This window comes from Pelodiscus sinensis, chromosome 6 (genome assembly GCF_049634645.1).
Source record: "Pelodiscus sinensis isolate JC-2024 chromosome 6, ASM4963464v1, whole genome shotgun sequence".
Lineage (NCBI taxonomy): Eukaryota > Metazoa > Chordata > Testudines > Trionychidae > Pelodiscus > Pelodiscus sinensis.
Genome location: NC_134716.1, coordinates 63,555,218 through 63,576,168, shown reverse-complemented (window position 1 = coordinate 63,576,168; position 20,951 = coordinate 63,555,218). Strand labels below are relative to the sequence as shown.

The 20,951-nt window shown below is 41.0% G+C and overlaps 1 protein-coding gene across 8 annotated transcripts in view; it reads left to right on the top strand.

Moving 5' to 3' along the window:
- FER (FER tyrosine kinase) overlaps positions 1-20,951 on the top strand; it is a 339,100-nt gene that overhangs the window by 114,864 nt on the left and 203,285 nt on the right. For all 8 annotated transcript variants that reach the window (XM_075932044.1, XM_075932041.1, XM_075932040.1 and 5 more), the window contains 2 exons: positions 9,305-9,508; positions 10,751-10,873. In XM_075932044.1, the coding sequence (XP_075788159.1) occupies positions 9,305-9,508; positions 10,751-10,873 (327 nt within the window). The remainder of the gene's footprint in view (positions 1-9,304; positions 9,509-10,750; positions 10,874-20,951) is intronic.

Here is a 20,951-nt window from a genome sequence, read left to right as displayed (position 1 = left end):
GGTTGCACTGGCACCTGATGCCTTCTTCAGCCCTTTGTTGCTGTATTCTCAGGCTGGCACCTCTCAGAACCATTCATTCATCGTCCAAGCACTCACTCTCTCTTACATACATTCCCTAATTAATGTTTCCCATACAGTATTTTGTATAATAATAAAAGTTGTAGTTACAAAAGTTCCTGGGTGGTATTGCTTAAACATTCTCTGAGTGCTGAGTAAAGTTACAATGTTTTAAAGAGAACAGGCGTCAATTATGTAACAATGCCCTTGGTCAATTACAGGACTTGGCTCCCATAGCAGAGTTAGTGGCTTGACAATGCATTGTTACAATGTATCTCTGCAATGTCAATTTCAAGCAGCCCCTTGTACAAGCTTGAGCATGCCCTGGGACACGGGGAGGGAGGGGGAGCTATTTCTGGCTACATAGTCCTAATATTATATTCCTAACAAATTATGTTCTAGAGGGGCAATAATAATAATAAATCTAAACATTTAACAATCTTAACAAATAATAAGAATTAATAATAAATCTAAACACTTTAAGTTGTGGGGAACAAATTATGGGGAGTCACTTCCATTTGGGGGAATTATTTTCAATACATTAATATGTTATCCCTACAAGCACCCCAACTGCTCTGTCCCCGGCATCCCTGATTCAGCTGTTGGTCAGTTTCAGCAGTGGCTGAATCAGGGAAGCCAGGTGCAGAGCAGCTCCAATTGTCCGGCTGCCCGGAGCACTTCCAGGTTCCTGATGGTGCCGGACTATCAGGAGTGCCAGAGCATTGGATGCCTGACCAATGGAGTTTTACTGTACTTAGTAAAAGAAACTCAGAAATAAAACCTTCAATTTAAATATTTGAATTCCTGCATTAGAGAAAGAGAGAAACTATGTGTGTCAGTTAAAGACAGGCAAATATCTTCATTCCTTAAAATAAAATCTGAGTCTTCGAATGTCAGTATCTTAGTTTCTTATTTGTATTATCAAGCAAATGAATATTTCCTTAAGTCTTATTTTACATCAAACATTGTTTAAGGAAAACAGATGGGAATTGTAAAATAGTGAAACAGAAATGACTTCTTTAAAAGGGAAACGTTTTATATTTAAACTGTTCATATTAAATTCTGCAAAATGTTATTGTAACTTTAAAATGTAGTAGAAGTTTACAGTTTTAGTAATTTGATTTGTACATTCATTTACAGTTAGTGTCAAAATGTTTATAAATCTTTCACGGATACTTTTATTGGCTGTAACCGTATTTCTTTAAATAGCAATTTTGAAGTGAATTGATGATATGTCCTATTTCTTTAAAACCGGGGCGGGGAATCTTTTTTTTTTTCAGCCAGCAGCGCCTACTTTAGGAAGTGTGGGGCCCAATTTGAATAGTTTTGGCAGGATTTTTTTGTTCAGCACCCACACAACAAACCACAACCACACACAAATATCACATCAGAAGTTTAAAGTTTGATTTTTAAAAAGTTACTAGAAAGCATTGCAGTTTTCTGTTATATTGATTTACTTTTTAAATAGCAAGAATGGAATCTTTGTTATGAAAGTGTAAGTACTGTGGTCAAATTCCAGTCCTTAGTGATTTCAGCACCAATGATTTCACTAGGTAATATGGTACCTCACCACCATTGCCTCCTTTGCACTGCCCTTCAACACATATTGCCTGCATGTTGAGTGCAAGGTCAGTCTAGACAAGATTTTATCAATGATTTTTGCTCAAGCAATCACTGAGACAAGACAAGGACTCTCAATTGATTCTAGTCAGTTCTGCCTTTAAACACTGGGGCTGCGTCTAGATTGGCATGATTTTCCAGAAATGCTTTTAACGGAAAAGTTTTCCGTTAAAAGCATTTTTGGAACAGAGAGTCTAGATTGGCACAGACGCTTTTCCGCAAAAGCACTTTTTGTGGAAAAGCGTCCGTGCCAATCTAGAGGCGCTTTTCCGCAAAAAAGCCCTGATTGCCGTTTTTGCGATTGGGGCTTTTTTGCAGAAAACAAATCTGAGCTGTCTATACTGGCCATTTTGTGCAAAAGCTTTGCGCAAAAGGGACTTTTGCCTGAACGGGAGCAGAATAGCATTTCCGCAAGAAGCACTGATTTCTTACGGTAGGAAATGAGTGCTTTTGCGGAAATTCAAGCGGCCAGTGTAGACAACTGGAAAGTTTTTCCGGAAAAGTGGCTGATTTTTCGGAAAACTGGCCAGTCTAGACACAGCTGGATGTAAAGGGTCAGATATAATTGAGGACTCCCAAATAGACTCTACACCTCCAGAAATAAAATCTGTTTCCATCTTCTGTGACTTTCAGTTAGATGTGACTCACTAACCTCTGCTTAGTGTTCAAGTTATGGTAGACTCTAAGCCAGGTTATATTAAGTTCAGATCTTTTACCTTTTAATCATACAATATGGATAACATTTCATTCTGCCAGCTCCAAGTCTTAAGTGAATTTGAACCCAAAAGAGCCAAAATTGAGCACCTTGATACAGCAAGTGTGTCTACTCATCTCTGTGGCAAAGTAGGTATGTCTATGTAAATAAGGTTTGCTCGTGAAGCCTTTTCCTACAGTTGATTAACAGATGGCAGTAGATAGCTCATTCAGACCACTGGCTGATAATAATTAGTCACCCTGACCATTCATGGACTCACCCTACTCTCCATTGTCTCTATGATTCTCTGGTGACCTGTGACAAAAAAGGAAAATTGAAGGGAGAAACCTCTCTAAATTTACCAATCAGAGATCAGTATCGCCAACCCCAAAATCACAAGGAACGCCTACACAAAGTTATATGAGTGGTTTACAAATCATAAAATATTTTAAAAATAAAACGTTGGATTTTTATTGGCCTTTTGTTTCTTGAGTATTTAGGGCTCATGTTTTAAAGCTTTCCTCCTTAGCTGTAAGGCCCAGAAGTATAGAGAACTTTTTTTAAATGAAAGCTGAGATTCCTACATAATCGATTGACTCCACACCTTTAGAAAAACACCAAATGTTTTGAGACTCATGGTAAAACAATGGAGGAATTCTTGTGAGCCCATGCTTTGCCCACAGTATAAATAAATACATAAATAAATATCTTCTCCACTAAACATCCTAATGAGATACTGCAAATGGTAAACTGAATTCAACAGCTCCTGATATGAGCAGGTATCAACCTAGTTTTTCATATTTGAGATGGGTTACCAGGAATCATACATGACAATATGAAATCTTTCCACTCTCAAGTCAGCATATTCACAAAGCACCTATAATTTTGATCCATGCATTTATTAGATAGTGAAAGAGAAAGGAGGGGAATTAGTGTACATAAATGTTCAAATTAAGAAAAAGCCTGAAGGAATTAGGACTGGGCTCCTACATCTCATGTTCAGAACTGACTACGACACTTACGACCAGATTTTCAAAGGTGTGTAAATCAGATATCTTTGAAGATCCGAGTTGGCAACTGTCTCTTTAGGAGCTTAATTATCTTTGAAAATCTGAGCTTAGATTTCCAAATCCAATTTTCAAAAATTACTTTAGTCACTCAAGTGCCTCTGAAAATTTTAACTGGGGGCCTAAAGAGACAAAAATAGACAAAAGGCAGGAGATACGATATTCCTTTTAAAAACACGTGACATCTATTTTTAGCTAAATTTATTTTATTTTTCTCCCAGGGGCAATTGTCCCCTCCTGCCCCCTCACTACGCCGCTGTTCCCCTTCCTGCAGATCTATCATCTTACACATGTGCAAGATCTGAGAGAGCCATCCCATAAATCTGCAGTAAGTGTCTGTGGCGCCTGCTTTTGGGTGGTGTCTCAGTGCTGCCACATTCACCTCCAAAGAGGGGGCTTCCCAAAGCAGGCCCTTGCTGCTGACCCCCAAGGCATCCAGAGGTCCAGTCTCCTTTCAATGGTCTCATTGATCTTGGATCTGGCTTCCATCACCGCTCCAAACCCCTTCAGAACTACCGTGCCCTCCTGGCTTAGGAAAAGAATCAACAGTAGGATTGATTCACTCTCATGTCCCCTAGGCAGAGAATGAGCCATCTACATTAGGCCCCAGCTGGAGTATCATGTCCAATTCTGGGTGCCACATTTCAGGAAACGTGGAGAAACTGGAGGAAGTCCAGAGAAGATCAACACAAATGATGAAAGGTCTAGACAACATGAGATATGAGGCAAGGCTGAAGAATTTGGCCTTGTTTACCTTGGAAAAGAGAAGACCGAAAAGGACATGAGAGCACTTTCAAGTATCTAAAAGAGTATCATAAGGAGGAGGAAGAAAAATTGTTCTGGTTGGTGTCTGAGGTTAGGATGAGAAGCAATGGGCTTAAATTGCAGATATTTAAGACCAGGTTAGACAGACACCTGTCAGGGATAAGCTAGGGCAATTCAACTTTGGAAGCACCAGGGGCCACACTGATACTTACAGAACATGCTGAGGGCCTCAACTTAAGTGTGGTTGCATATGCAAGCAAATATATACAAATAGCTTCTCACGCTGACAGGCATGAATAGAAATATTAAGACAAGACTACACAACACACAGGCCCCATTTAAGTCAGTTCTGCTGATATTAATAAATTGCAATATTTACCCGATTTCTACCCATGTGACAGCACTTTTCATGATCAATGACAGTCCAAGAATTTAACTACTAAAACACATATCAACAGAAGATCATTACACTGACTACTTTTTTGTTTTGGCTCCCACTCCCCGGCCATGTGTTGATCCCCACATAAACCCGAACTGCAGCGTGGGGCTCAAACAAACTGGCCGTGGGCAGCATACCACGTTATTAATAAATATTTTATAAACCTTTACCTTTTCTCTCTGCCTCCATGTCTCCTCTCCTTGCTCCATCATCTCTCCTGGTGCCTGCTGGCCCCCAACTCCTCACCCTCCTCTGCTGTCCTGACTCCTGCCCTTCTCACTGCCCTCAGCCCTCATGCGACCTGCCCCCCTCCACCAGCCCTTCTCTCCCCCCTGTGCCCACTCCTCCAGTAGCCCCACTCTGATCAAGTGAGCTCATCCCCTCTTCTAACACCTCCCTCTACACACTTGCCCTGCCTCTCTCCTCAGGTGCTGGTCCTTCCCCTGCAGGTGTCTGCCCTTCTGCTTCACCCCCAGAATCCCCTGGCACCTGCACCTTCCCTTACCCCTGCACTCTCCTGGTGCTGCTCCTTCCCTCACTGCCCCTGTCCCCTTTGCCCTCTTTTTCGCTGATGCCTATCACCTCACCACTCTCTACCCCTGTTTTCCTCATGCCCCTGTGCCCTCACACATGCCTTGCTCCATTCCCAACTTTCTCATGCTCACTCCTTCTTTCAAGCCTTCTCCCAGCATCTTCCCCTCTCCTCTCCCACATCACCCCCTCCTGCCCTTTTCCTCGTTGTCTCCACTTGGCCCCCTGGCATTTGTCTCACCTCCAGCCTGTCTCTTGGTACCTTCCCCTTTCTTCTCCCTCCCCCTCTGCACAAGCCTCTTTCTCTCTCCTCCCTTCCCTCCATACAAGCCCCTCCCCCTCTGCACAAGCCTCTTCTTCTCTCCCTCCTCCCATCCATACAAGCCCCTTCCTCTCCCACCCAGTCCAAGCCCCTGCCACCTCTCCCTTACCTTCTGGGGGGCCGGACTGCGAACTGCGTGCGCCGTGGCAGTGGCGGCATGGTACTTTTCAGTTTTAAAATCCCAGGCATGACGTCACGTCACATCACATCACGCCCGTGCGTCTCCCCGCCCACCTGCAAACGGTGCGCAGGGCAGCAGCAGCTGGCAGCATGCGCAGGTAAACACGGGGGGGAGCTGAGCGAGCCAACTTCTGGATGCAGGGGCACAGGGCCCCCTTAGGCGTGGGGCCCGATTCGACAGAATCGGCTTAAGGCCGGTCCTGGCCGCCAATCCACAGAAAAATCAATCATGGGCCACATACATCACTGATGTGGCCCCTGACGGAGCAGGAGAAGGACACTCCTCACATTCCCCTCACACACTAGAACTTGGGGGTAGAGGGACCAGTCTAGTACATTTTGCGTGTTCCAGCCCTGCGGTGGGGTAGGAGGGTTGGGGGCCTGGAGCACCGGCGCGGACTCCCCAATGCTGGGGGGGGGGGGAGGCCTGAGCTTCAGGGGCCAGATCCAAGCAAGCCAGGGACTGCATCTGACCCCCAGGACTGTGATACCCCACTCCTGCTTTAAAGCATAGTGCTTAATTACATGATTATTGTGTGGAATAAATGTATACAATAATATTATTACGAGTGAGGAGATTTGTTCATTCAGAAGTTATATAATTTATATAACATACACAGCGCCATCATTTAGAGGTTTAGATTGCAATTTTTTTTTCTGTGAAGAATTACTTAATTGATAATTAGGCCTTAGTAAAAATTGCCACAGTTAATAATAAAACATAATGTGAAATGTGAAACTCCTTAGTGAGGCTATCCAACCAAGATTTTTAACTGCATTTAAACAGTTTTTCCACATGTTATCCAAGTACAATGCAAGTTCTTAGGGAAAAAAATAGCAATCAAGGGGGGGAAAAAAAGGCTGAGCTCCTATTTTCTGTCTTCTAAATCTTCTCTGTGTCAAAAGGACTGTTAGGATATTTTCTGCTGAGCACATGAAGCGATAGTCATGGAAGTTGGTTCAGACATGACTCAGGTTGGAAGTGAAAAAAGGTTACCACTTGATGACTTGCTTGTTTGTCTTCTATAGACTGTACTGTGTGGCATAGTGTGTTTGTTTTCTTCTTAGTGACCTAGTGTCATCATTACACTGTCCATCCCGAATGGCAGTTTTTATCACACATTTCAGCGGGGAGGCCATGAAATGGTTGTTAAAACCGTACAATCTTCTTACCAGTAGGGAAGTTCTATCCAGGGTAGCACTGAGGTAATACATGGAAGATTTTGCAGCCTTGACAGTATCCTGCAGCTGTTCAGGGAATATGCAGTCTTTTAATCTGTCAATCCCAGCATCTTTCACAAACGTTCAACTAATTTAACCTTTTATGAGATTTTTTTCCCCCCTAATAATTGTGAAAGTTTATTTTATGTGTGGGTAATTTCAAAAGAGAATATTTTGTTATTTAATTTAAAAAATGGTAGAGGAATCTGGTCTCATTTTTTTAACTGATTTTGAATGAAAATATTAAAAATTAGGAAGGAAATATGATTCTGAGAGGTAGTGCTGTCTTTTACTTTGTTTGTTAATAGGTCCTTTATAAAGAAGTTGGGTGAGAAATTCACCCTCTAATCACGAAAGGCTAGATTGTACCACTGTTACTCACGTGATAAGTGTTACATCCTGGCTTTCTTCCAATCTATTGTGAATGGACCCAATTGCTGTGTGTCACATCCTTCCAAACTCTCAGGGTAGAGTCTAATAAATGTTTCTAGCTCTGGGTCTATATAGGACATATTCCCAGGCTCAGACCATTAGAGACATGCAGCTTTTCTGTGACTCCAGCCTCCCTAGATCCCAAGATCAGGTTCTGAGCCTTGCAAGCCTTCCCAGTCACTTACACACACTTTCTTAAAATTTCATCTAGCTTGTGGGCATTCTGGACTTCTAGTTTAACCCTTTTTGGGAAAACATGGCAGGAAGGCAATGGTCCAGGTGCTTATCAGAGGACTTTTAAGTTGAAAATCGTAAGATTACTTGAGATTTACAGATCTTTGAGAACAACAGAAATTCTTGAGACTGTGCCTTTCCCTTGTCTGATTTTGTCCTTTCTGTAGGTTTGTTTGGCAGCATTTCAGACTGACAGAATCCTCCCTACCTATCCTCTATCTCCAGCAACATCTCTTCACATATGGGGATGGTTTTCACCCTGTACAAACCAGTACTCCCTCTTACATGGAGGGGCTCTCTCTTTGCCATATGCTCCACTGGCCCCTTCCTCTATCCTGCCTCTAGCCCCATGTGTAGAAAAATTGTTCCATGCTCATGGGCCAGTAGTTGAGATTTTGAGAGATGAATGCTCTAGATGACTCTCTATCATGGCCTTTCAATGAAGTGTCAAGCATATTTCCTGGGCAGAGCTTTCCTTTTGCAAGTTTAGATGTGTATATTCCACACATTATACAAAATGGAGTTTCTAATTTAAAACAAACAGCCTATCTCATAAAAGTGAGCACCTGCATGATTTCATTGGGACAGCTTACACTTGCACACCAACATGGATTTGCACAGTCAGTCCTAACTAGTAGATCTGGCCTGATTGTCAGAAACTAGCACATATTACAGGCAGTCCCCGGGTTACGTACAAGATAGGGACTGTAGGTTTGTTCTTAAGTTGAATTTGTATGTAAGTCGGAACTGGTACATATTGTAGGGGAAACTCTAGCCAAACATTTCTCCAGAGCTCAGTTTTATTCTCCCACACCTCACTTCCCTCAGTCCTTTATTCTCAAGCTGAGGTGTCTGCTGAGAAAAGCCGCTCTGTGTCTCCCTGGTCTGCTGGGGGGAAGCAGCTAGTTTGGGGTTGCCTCACCCCGTTTGTAAGTAGGGATCCGATGTAAGTCAGATCCATGTAACCCGGGGACTGCCTGTAATTAAGTACATACATACCTATATATGATTTTTTTCAAAGCTCAAGTCATACTCTATTTACAACCAATGACAAATAATAATGAACAATTCTTGTGTATCTTATCTCAGAATTTGCTTTTAAGTTCACTAATACAATGGGACTAGGGGCTCTGTGAAATTGCAATCTAAATACTAAATAACTATTGTCTCATCACCTGGTTGATAATGGTGCTATCAAATGGCCAGGTACACTGCATATCCTGAGAGACTGCTAGAAAAGCTTGGTTCCTAATGCTGCTACCTGATTTCAGGCTGTTAGGAGAAGGATATTCAAAATCAAGAAACAGAGCTCAACCAACGTGAGTGCTTTTGAAAATGCCACGCCTAATATCTTGTCAATTCTTAACCCCTTTCTCAGTGAATAAGGAAATAGTTCATTTCAAAGGTTAAGTGAGAGCAAGAAGGATAATTCATCCAAGAGAAGTTTATTAAAAAGTAAAAATGAAATTGTCTGGATAGTACTATTGATATGCCTTTTGTCTGTGTGTTCAGAGATCTGTGCTGAGCTTTCATATATACACATTTTCCTCTATTCTTAAGAATTAGTAATTATAAAACAAAATGTTCAGTTCACTTGGATTCTGAAAATATATGCATCACTTCAGGTAATAGAGAGAAGTGTCAAAGTTTGTCACCATCTATCATGCTTTTCATGTAAAGACAAAGTATAGAAAATGGATTAAAGTGTCCTAACTTCTTTTCTCTCTCATTTTTTATTTAAGTTTTTTGATGTAATATCAACCAGCGAGAAACCATTGGCAGAGCAAGATTGGTATCATGGTGCAATTCCAAGAATAGAAGCCCAGGAGCTGTTAAAGCAGCAAGGAGACTTCTTGGTGCGAGAGAGCCACGGGAAACCTGGTGAATATGTCCTTTCTGTGTTTTCAGATGGACAACGGAGACACTTTATCATACAATATGCTGATGTACGTCTCTGATATAGAACTAAATGTTTATTTCTTGTCAGGCAGTTTGTATTTAACTGAAGAATTATTTTGGATAATTCATTCAGAATAGAAGTAATTGTTTACTACAGATAAACTGTACAAGAAGATGTACTATAATGTGAATTTTTATCCTTCTCATATGGAAAGGCCAGTATGAAATGTGCTAAAAATATGGTAATCTCTGTTTTCCAATATTGAGTTTAGTGCCAAAACTAAAAAAAAAAAAAAAAAGGTATTAGTAAAAGTTGTGAACTTATTCCACAGTTTTTCTTCCCTGTTAAAAGGCAGAAAATTCCTTTGATAAATGTTTAAATACCTGAAGTTACCACTAATTTAAATGAATTATGCACATGCAATTTATATTTTCCCCACTCCTTTGATTTTTTTATGCTTAGTATTGCTGTGATAGCTTAGATTCTGAAGCAGTTTGAATTTAATCCCTCTTTTCACATAGCCATCATATTTTGAAACATTCATTCTTGGGGCTGAAGTTTTCTAACATGGATATGTGTTCTAAGGCCAATCAGAGGTGGTGGTGGTGTGTGGGGAGGGGGGGGGGGACCACAGGAGACGCTAAAACTGCATTGGTCCGGCATCCAGTGCTCTGGCACTCCTGATGGTCCGGCACCATCAGGAACCCGGAAGTGCTCTGGCTGCCAGATAGTTGGAGCTTCTCTGCGCCTGGCTTCCCCGATTCAGCCGCTGCTGAAACTGACCAGCAGCTGAATCGGAGAAGCCAGGGGCATAGCAGCTGGAGTGCTGCCGGGTTGGTCCCACAGCGCCACTCCTCGGGACCAACCCGGCAGCGATGAAGGGCAGCGCTACCGGACCAACCCAGCAGCATCCCAACTGCTCTGCTCCAGGTGTCCCCAATTCAGCCGCTGCTGAAACTGACCAGCAGTGGCTGAATCGGGGATGCCTGGGGCAGAGCCGGACTATCAGAAGGGGGGGCTATGAGGGGTCTTGGGTGGTATCCCCTCCACCCCACCCAGGCCCCCTCATAGCCCACTCTTCTGATAGTCCGTCATATCTGATAATCTGGCACCCCCGGGGTCCTAAAAGGTGCTGGATTATCAGAAGGTTACTGTATTTGGGGCCAAGATTTAATCTATGAAATTAAATTTATCTGTTCCTTGTTATTTGTAGGTAAGAATTGCTAATCACATCTTTTGTATTTCCTCGTTGGACCTGTTTTGAAACTGATTTTTCTCTCCCTTACAGAATCAGTACCGATTTGAAGGGACTGGGTTTCCAACCATTCCTCAGCTTATAGAACATCATTACACAACAAAAAATGTCATTACTAAGAAATCAGGTGTAGTTCTGCTGAATCCTGTTGTTAAGGTATGCATATATCCTTATTTATTGTGTTAAGTAGAACATTTTGCTGCATTTCATTTAGCCTTTAAAGCCACAAACTTTGCAATTAAAAATGAAATGTTAAGCAGTCAGTAAGATAATCAGAACTAGTCTGTCAGTCAGTACTTCACTAACTCCTTGAAGATAGCAAATGCCTCAGTGTCTCTTATGTGATTACTCTAGCTCCCAAAACACTTTCCTGAGATCTCATTCTTGCTTGTTATTCTGAAGCTTCCTGAGCTATTTATAATCTTTTTGTTACAGCACTGAAGATTCACCCCAATGAATACTCTCTCCTCACTCTTAAGGGTCTGCATCACAAGAACCCTCATCCTTCTGGAAGGATGCCATTCTGAGTCTGACAAAGCTTTCTTATACTTCATTCTTCTCTTTCCTCTTTTGGACCTTCAAGGTAGAATCTTGCTGGCTCAGTAAATCAGACCGTTAGATTGATTTCCTTCTCCATGAAGCTGTGTAGTATATACAAGTGAACTATTATAATGGTAATTATTTCTGTTGATAACTTGAAGACACTGATGCACTTCACAAAACAAATTTAAACATTTCCTTCTTTCTCCAGTCTTAAAGGTGGCATTGTTTCATTCAAAATTTGAAATGAAACTTCACTTGTTAGTCATTGTGGAATAGAAGGAAACAAGCAATCTCATATAGCACTATACATGCAATAAGAAGCTGTAGAATTGTAGAAGGGAAACGGACCTCAAGAGGTCACCTAGTCCAGTCACCTGCACTCACAGCAGGACTACATAATAACTAGACCATTCCTGATTTTTTTTTAACCTATTCTTAAAAAACTTTAGTGATGGAGATTCCTCAATATCTCTTGACAATTTGTTACAATGCCTAATCATCTTGATGGTTAGGAAATGTATCCTAATGTCTAATTTAAACCACCCTTGTTCCAATGTAAGGCCTTGGCTTTTCCTCTCTTTGGAGGTTAATTAGAATAATTTTTCACCCACCTCTTTGTAACAACCTACAGTATTTGAAAACTGTAATGTCAACCCTTGATATTCTCCCAATGAAAAAACAAAAATAAAAGACCACACACAAACCATTTTTTCTAATCTTTCCTCATAGGTCATGTTTTCTAGACCTTTAATCATTTTTGTTGCTCCCCTCTGGACTTTCTCCAATTTGTCTACGTGTAGGCTAGAATGTGGCTCTAAGACAAGGACACAGTACTCTAGGTAAGGCTTTATCATTGCAAATTAAGCACAGTTTGAGAGAGCTAACCATCTCCCTATTTCCTGTAACTAGGTCTTTGATAGCCACTTAGCCAATATCTCACACATCAATAACCCTTCATAATTAAGAAATAAACCTTTCCATTTCAACTCTGAACTTATGTCTGAAGTAGTCATGTGTGCTTAGTGAGAAGAAAAATAAGTTTCACACATTTGTAAGTTGTATAAAATTTATACAAAGCATAAGAATTTATAACTGAGGATCACTTTTCTAAATAATAATATTAGAGCTTTGGCCATACTAGTCATAAAGCAAAATGTGTTTCTGTGCTTGCTCCTGTCTGGAATGTACTTTTATATTTGCCTGTGTGCTAAGAGAATTTGAAGGGATAGATTAAGTTTGTACTGGGAGTCTTTCTTTGTCACAACTTTTGGTCTTACAGCACATTGTTATTCATTCCTTTTCTATATGAAAACTCTCTTTATGTCTCTTATGAAGGAAGACTGAGTGGTTTAGGTATCTTTAAATGTATATAGCAGACCTAGGTCATGTTATATTTAAAAGACCAATTTAAGGACCAGTTGAGACTGGTTTAAAAAGGCTTCACTTCTGTTAGCTCAGTGTGTGAGGAAGGAGCTGATGAAAGTTAAGTGTGGTGGAGCGTTTCGGAGAAGAAAGTGCAAGCAGATACCATGAGGGAAAAACCACCTGTAATGAAGGTGCTGGGGAAGGCTGGGGGAAGTGGCTCAAGGATTTGTAGCTGTCACACAGATATTACTAGAAATGTTACAGAAAGTTGCTCTAGAGATTCCCTGAGTTGGAACCTGGACTAGAGGGCAGGTCCACGTCTTCCCCGCTCTGCGCCCCTTCCTTCCCCGCAACTCCTCATTTCAGATCTAGGAAGAGACTGGCTCTGGTATAAGCATTTGTCCTACCCTGTACCACTTGCAGTTGCCACAGAGACTGGGAGTTTGATTCCCCTCTTTTCCATATGCTGGCCAATGATGAGAGTAGCTCAGCAAACAGCAAGCTGGTGTCTAAAGTGCTGTGAACCTTTGAGGCAAGTAAGCTGCCTGGAAGTGCAAGACCCACTAAGCTTAAGGAAGAGCTTTGTCACATAGATACATAAATGAATTAAAATCTTACATTTCAAAGAATGATAGAAGTGTCTATATTATGAAGCTTTCTGTCCTTTAGGCCTAAGCAGCTGGGGATCCCTTTGCTTATGCCTAGAAACCTCCCCCTCTTTTTCTCTTCTCCCCTCCCCCACCCTCTGAGGTCAAGTAGCATAGACATCCAATACCTTCTTTATAGGTGTTTTGAATCTCACTTTCCTTGTGCTCCGAGCTCTAAACTCAGCTTATGGGAAGAATTCACTGTCGTGAATCATCTCCATGTGGGCGGGAGGCATCAGAACAATATTTTCTTCTCAATAATGCCTCACAGTAGTCTCTGATGTAGAGGGACTTTCCCAGTTGGGCAGTACATGATACCTTTGATTGCAGATGGGCATGTAACACTTGTTAGTCTCTGTTTTGTCTGGTGATTTAGTTACAGAAATTGACAATACCAATGTTCATATGTTATCTTAAAGATTTTATAAATGAGATTAATGCATGCAGCAACTTAAAATAAATCAATAAAGACTAAACCTGTTCTTGTAATTCTAATAACTATTTTAACAATAATAAAGCACAAGTGAGCCAGACTGATTACCGTGGAGTATTTGTCAGTATTCATTTAAGGCCAGGGAATCTTGGCATGAACTAGTACCTGGTCTGCCAGGGTCACAGTGATAAATAGATCCTCTAATGTACTTTTGATATAGAAGAGGGTGCTATATTTATTCTGATGCATTGATGTGTATGGCTGCAAGTGAAATTTTAGCCAGCAGTAGTTATAAAATTTTGTGAAAGTAGATAACCTTTAATACATTTTTTAAAGTTCTTCAAAATTATGTATTTCAGGACTGTAAGGCTACGTCTAGACTACATTGCTTTTTCGGGATATCACTGGTATCCTGGAAATACAATGCCTCGTCCAAGGAACGCATCCAGTTTTTCAGAAAAAATTTCAAAAAAGCTGACACGCTCTTTTGCCATCCCTGATCTACAAGGAATAAGGGATGGCTCGAGAGAGCACTTTCTTTCGCAATTTGGCACTGTGTAGGTGTGCTAAATTTCAAAAGAGCGTCTTTTGAAAGTAAATCAGAAAAAAATATTCAATTTGTGTACTGCAAATTGCGTGTCTTTTTCCCATTTAACAGTGCAATCTAGATGTAGCCTAAGACAACACTAGTAAATGCTGAACAAAAATGTTAATGAGTATTCAGATCATTTTAATGTCTTAAAATCATTGCAGATTTATTGGCTCTTCATAACTTGTATTTTCCTTCCCTGATTCTAATCAAACCTTACCTCAGTATTAAAACCAATTATGATTCATAAGTTATCAGGGTTTTTTTGTGTGCTCTCCCTTTTCTTCAGTCATTTTAGAGCTCTGACCTGGGTTTTGTCCCATGGTGGGACATTGAAGAAGCTTCAAGCATGTATATTTTTGGAAACATGAATACTCTTGTACACACTATTGGATGGTGTACTCTGCATTGTGCAATCTCTGCAAAGTACATTTAATAGCTTCCTTAAAATTCATTTGACATCTTGACAGGATTCTTCTTCCATCTCTTGCTTAGAGTAATGAAGCAGAGTTTGACATTTCTGTAATCTTTAATCTGTTTTATGTAAATTGCTGTCCCTGTAATAACCCATTTAGAAGTGAAAGTTGAATACCAGAGACAGCATAACAAAAAAGAATTATGCTTTATATTTTGTTCTTACTATTTTTTTCACAAATGTTTATCCTTCTCTGCCATATTTGCTGAATTAGTCTTCGCCTTATGTTACATTGTCCTTGAAGGGAACAATTTTATTTGTGCCATAGAAGACTTGCCCCCCATCCATTTTTATGTAGACTAACTACATGCTAGGAATTCTAATGACATAGAAATAATAGAATTTAAATTAGAAAGATCAAGGGCATTAAGAAGATAACTTTTGAATTATTTTTTGAAAAGGAAAACAATCTCATTTATGTTTATTTCTTATGTTTTGAGAAAACTTCACATCATATTCTTCAGTTTGTTATTGATGCAACAACTGGAGTATATAAAAGGCTTCTTAGTAACCTTAGAGAATCCGTATTGGAGGGCTTTAATAATGAAAAGGCTTTTTTAACCACATAGTGTGTATTAACTTTCTAAAATCCTTGACCTCATATTGATGAGCTTTTGAAGTTTACTGAGAGATTTTGTAGACTAATAATAATAGATCTTTGTGAAGCTGTGGATGTGCTCTAGGTCTGGTGTATAACAAATAATACCACTAAGGAACTTAGAAGTAAAAAATGAGTTTTGTTCTCTAGGAACAGAGTTTGAGTCCTTGTGGTCATGACATCAGTTAACTATACTTCTTTATAAACTGAATTAAACTATGTATTTGCTGTTGATGATTACTATTGAAAAATTGTACAAAGGTAATGTGGATGGTGAGATATTAGCCTGCTTGGTATTGATTGAAAACTTCACAGTGGCGTGGAAAACTTTCTGGGCTTGTGGAAATGGCCATCTATAGATGTATTTTAGAGTGAGTCTGTCTGAGAGTCCATTTGTTTGTGCATCTGTGAGTTTGTCTGTTCAAGAACTATTCCTAAATTGCAATAGCTAGGACCACCACATTTGATGTGCAGTTTTCTCTTGCCCTTACTTAAACCAATTTCAGAATTTGGTTGTACCTGGAAAATGGGAAGTGCTGGGAATGGGACTATTTTCCATAATATGGAAAGGGAGGGCACAGAGAGCAGAAGGGTGTGAAAGGGAGGGGCACAGAGAGGAGGAACATAATACTGAGAGAGGTCATTGGGGCAGCTGCAGCACCAAGAGTGTAGCCAACAAAGCTGGGGTTCTACCATCTTACTTACCACCAGATTGGGTAAGGAGACCCCAAACCTAGAGCCTCTCTCCCCCACCATGGAGAGCCTGCAAGCTGTAGGGGAGGCTCTGGAGGAGGGGGTAGCCCCTGTAGCCTTTCCCCCTCCTCAGATACAAGCTGTGTGTGTGTGCGGGGGGGGAAGCACTGCATGCCAGGGTTTGCCACTGGAACCTCTTCCTTCCCAGACAGCGTGCAGGCCACAAGGGGCTTCTCATCACCCTCCCCATCCCGAACACCCTGCATGCTGTGATGGTGGGGAGTCCACTGGAAGAGGAGACAGCTCCGAGAGCCTAGCTCCCCCCACAACAGCTTGCATGCTCCGGCGGGGGGGAGGGAGCTGGAAGGGGAACAACCTCCAAAGTGTCCCCCCCAAAGAGGCTGTAGGATGGGGGGTGCTGGAGGACAGGGGTAGCCCCCAAAGCGTCAGTCCCCAGACCAGCTGCAGAGCAGGGGAGCAGCTGGAGGCCAGAACCAGCCCATGGACTGCCACCCCCACCTGACAAGTGCACACCCCCGGATCCCTGCCTCTCAGGAGGAGCCATCATCTGTGGAGCGCAGCCTCAGCCCCTTGGGAGGAGCTGCCACGGGAGCAGCACCACCGTTGCTGCCATGGGCAATGACTGTAAGCCCCTCCACGTCCTCCCAGCCCCCTGTCCTAAGTCCTGTAGCTCCCACCTGCCTTGACTTCTTCATCCCCACCACCGCCTTGAGCATGCCCACACTTGCCAATCCTCTGCCCTAAGCCACATACCTTCTGCTCCTCCTCACTCCAACCTTCATTTAATTTCATTTTTTAAAAATACAATAATTGAAATAAAGCATGTGCACTTTTTTTTTTTTTTAAATTACTTCAGTTAAAGACCTGAGCAATGCCAGGTACATCTTCTGGCATAAATATAATGAATATTGATGCTGTAATACATTTAGGTATCAAAGAAAATATTAGAAGTCTTTATGCAGCAACAATGAAAGTGTTAATGAATAAGAGCTTTGATCCTTCAATTGGTGGTGGGTTTCTGTATGGGCTCAGTAGTCTGCCATCTTGCAAGGAGTCAGTTGCAAGTTAGGAATCTAAGTAATACTATGAATAATCTAATACAATAATATTTGTGATTTAGGCATGTGACAGTAAAATTCCATCAAGTTGTAAGTCAATCAAGATAAAAATAAAAAAAAAAGAAAAGAAAAGAGAAGCTGAGAAAAGTGAATTAGATTTTCCTTATGACACTGCCTCTTATAGGGCCCACTTGCAGGAGGCGTGTGTCTAGTCTTGCATCCCTGAGTGTTTTTAAATAGTGATTGAAAGGGGCCATGTGCGTACTGTCATAAGGCATGTTAAAGGGCTTGATGGAAGGGGAGAGATGCAGCTCTGAAAAACAGCAGTGGCTGTGCTCCTGAACCTGGCCAGTTGGGACTCTCTTGTCCAGCAATATCCGTGGTTTTGATGGACCATGGACATTGTTAGACCAGAGTGTCCCGGATTTTAGAGGTTCAACCTGTAGAACTGGAATGGACCTTGAGAGTTCATCAACTTTAGTCCCCTGCGCTCATGGCAGGACCAAGTACCATCTAGCTCATTCTTGAAAGTTGTTTAACTAACCCGCTCTTTAATTTCTGCAATGCTGAAAATTTCATAACTTCCCTAGGAGTTGTGTTTATGCTGAGTTTTCCCTGCAGCAGCTAGATTTCTAAGTACTCCTTTTCACCTCAATGGCATCCAGGTCTCTACCAGGGAATGTTTTGCAATGCAGATGTGAGAAGCAGCATTAGTTACTGCAGACTTGATAACTGTCCCTTTCTTTGGGTAGTAGAAGAGAACTTCTGCAGAGACTTGCTGGTCACTTTTTCCTGGGGGCATACACAGTTTGGTAGCTTCTATAAAAGGATTTCAGTGGTGGCAAGACAGATTGTCATGAACATAGATAGGTGTTGCTTCCTGTCCCTTCATCTCCCTTTGTGATTTCTGGCACATGTTCCCCTCCATATTTATATACACAGAAAATTATCAAGGATATGTGTTTTAAGACCTCATTAATGTGGAGGTTTCTTATTGAGGCCGCCTTATGGATGCCATCACTTTGCTACTTAATTGAGTGATATATTAAAGATTTGTGATTAATTGTGAACATAATGTGCAAAGAAGGGGACAGCATCTAGAGTATAAAGACTCTACATTTGAATTTATGTACAAAACTACTGTTGCTAACAACTTTAAAGAATATTAAAACTTTGTATAGTGGCAAGCTATTAAAATATGTTTACATTCAGTTTTCTTTTTAAGAGTTTTTAAATTTGCATGTGACAATGCAGTATTTATGGGACTATATTTAATACTGGGATTGATTGCCATTTGTGAATATTACAATTTATGCCAAAATTGACATTATATTTGAACAATTTAGGCAAGTACAGGAGTGTTAATGTACACATTTTAAAGAACTATACAGATATTAAATCTTACCCTATAATTTTTAAAAATAGATAATTGAAAATAGTAGAACAGCTATTTCACTAGCTTTTGATTTCTCATTTGCAACTTCTTTGTTTAAACCAGGCATGTCCAAAGTCCGGCCCGTGGGCCAATTGCGGCCCGTGTTCCGGTTTAATATGGCCCCACAGGTAATTTGGCAATATCTATCTTTTATGGCCCCCAACGAATCCATATGTATTGAGATGAATACATTGTAAAATCTCAGTTAATGTCAGTTGGTCTAAATCAGTTATAAATATATTTGGACACAACATGTATACTTGGTGTTATGTTCCTGTTCATATTTTTTGAACTTAAAAGTTGACAGACAACCTTTATTACCAATAATATGTAATGTACTTTAAAATGTTCCTGACATATATTTCAGCTTCCTGGATTTTTTTTTCATCTGGCCTTCAGATATGAAATGCAGAGTGATTTAACACCTGTTTAGATTTGTCATCCATGTGACGAAATGAAAAGTATGCCGTTTGCAATGAACTTTGCATAAAATAGTTAAATTGCGTTTAATTTTAATGGTTCAAAGAATGTCAGGCAAAATGGTCGGCCCTCACGCATGTTCACTTCATAAAATCTGGCCCGCTTTGAAAAAAGTTTGGACACCCCTGGTTTAAACCATCAAAGACACTGTTCTGTAATCACCACTATTAACTTGCTGTTGTAGTCATATTGATTTAATAATAAGGCTGAACAATGAGAGACTTCGATTTTTGCTAGCTTAATACAGAATGCATTGAGAAAATGTTATGTGAATTTCAAAAGATGTTTCCAGGGTCTTTAAAGAGATAAACAAATCTTTTCATAAACTCATATTTGTTTGTTTAAGCTGGTTAATAAAATACAGGTTGTTTACAGATTAATTTTATTTAAATTGGAATGAGATGTCTTTTGGTTTGAGGAAACACCTTCTAAAACAGTTTATTTTTTGAGAATCATTAAGCAATAAGTCAGAGTGCACCTTGTAATTTTTGTATGATTTTAGAGGTAGATGTCAGTAATAAAAGACGAAATAGTGGTCATGTTACAAAACAACTCCCTAGAATTCTTTATCAACATATGCATGATTTTTTTAGCTTTTGCATCTGTTAGATATTGGCTAACATCAGCTCTTTTATTACTGTGGGGCTTCCTTTTGAAATGTACAAGAGCCCCACTGCGCTCCCTGCATGGCTTTCACTTTAGAACTGTAGCAAGAGCCTGGCAGGCACCTTCATTGACTAATCGAATAGTTGATGGAAATCCCATCGACTATTTGATTAGTTAATTTAAATGTAACATCCCTCTTCCAAACGAACCATCCACAGCGCACATATGGAGGCTACAGGCCCTCTGATGCTTGCCTCAGAGACCTTGGCACTGAGTATGGTGCTGATCAACGCAGTGCTTCAGCTTGTGGTACCGAGTGCGCTCAACACGGCACCGCAGTAACAGATGGCGCAGCCTATTGGCACCGTCCTGTCATCTCAGGGGGCTTCAACTACATCTGTCATGCCAGCAAGGATGGAAAAGCACAAGTTACGGTACTGGGAACGGTACCAACACCCATGGTACAGTCCACTCGCATACCTAGCTGCCTACATCAGACGGACCTAGTAGTATCATCAAGTATTCTGTTCCTTGGTATAGACAAGCTAGCTTACTCAGCGGTACCTAAACATATCTCATTACCTACTTTATTATCTAGCAATGATGATAATAAACAAGGGTCTTTTTCACCCCAGTTATCACCCGGCACAGAGTCATCAGGACATTCATCCCATGCCAGTTTTACCCAACCTATCACTGTGGGTATGTCCCCCTAGGCTCCATACCCATGGATGCTGCCATCCATGCCTTATTCAGCACAGTGGCAATATTGGAGCCATGGACTCATGACTACAAAAAAAGAAACAATTGAAGAAGAAACATACTCAACATGAACTTTCTCCTCCACCCCAATCCCCCATCGTGCAGAGGGAGCAAAATGGAATCGATGAACCACAATTTTGAGACTTGGATCCAGACACAGTCTTACAAATTCATTTTCCCTGCTGGGCCAGGCAGTCATGTTTCCCCTACCCCCAACAATGGTGAATGACTTCTTCTCCCAGGATCTCTTTTAAAGAGTAGCATCTGATCGTCACATTGCTATGGAGGAGGTGCAGGACACACAGCTTGAGCTTACCAATATCTTCCAGGCCACGCCATCTGCAAAAATGGTCTTACCTATCAATTCAGCCATCATTGAACCTGCCAGAATTGTTTGGCAAACCCCTGCCACAATTCCCTCAACATGTTACTAGCAAGGTAGAAAAGACTATGTTGCCCCTAAAGGGTCAGAATTTCTATTCACACCTCCACCCCCAAACTCTTTGGTGGTGGATGTTGCCCATCAGAT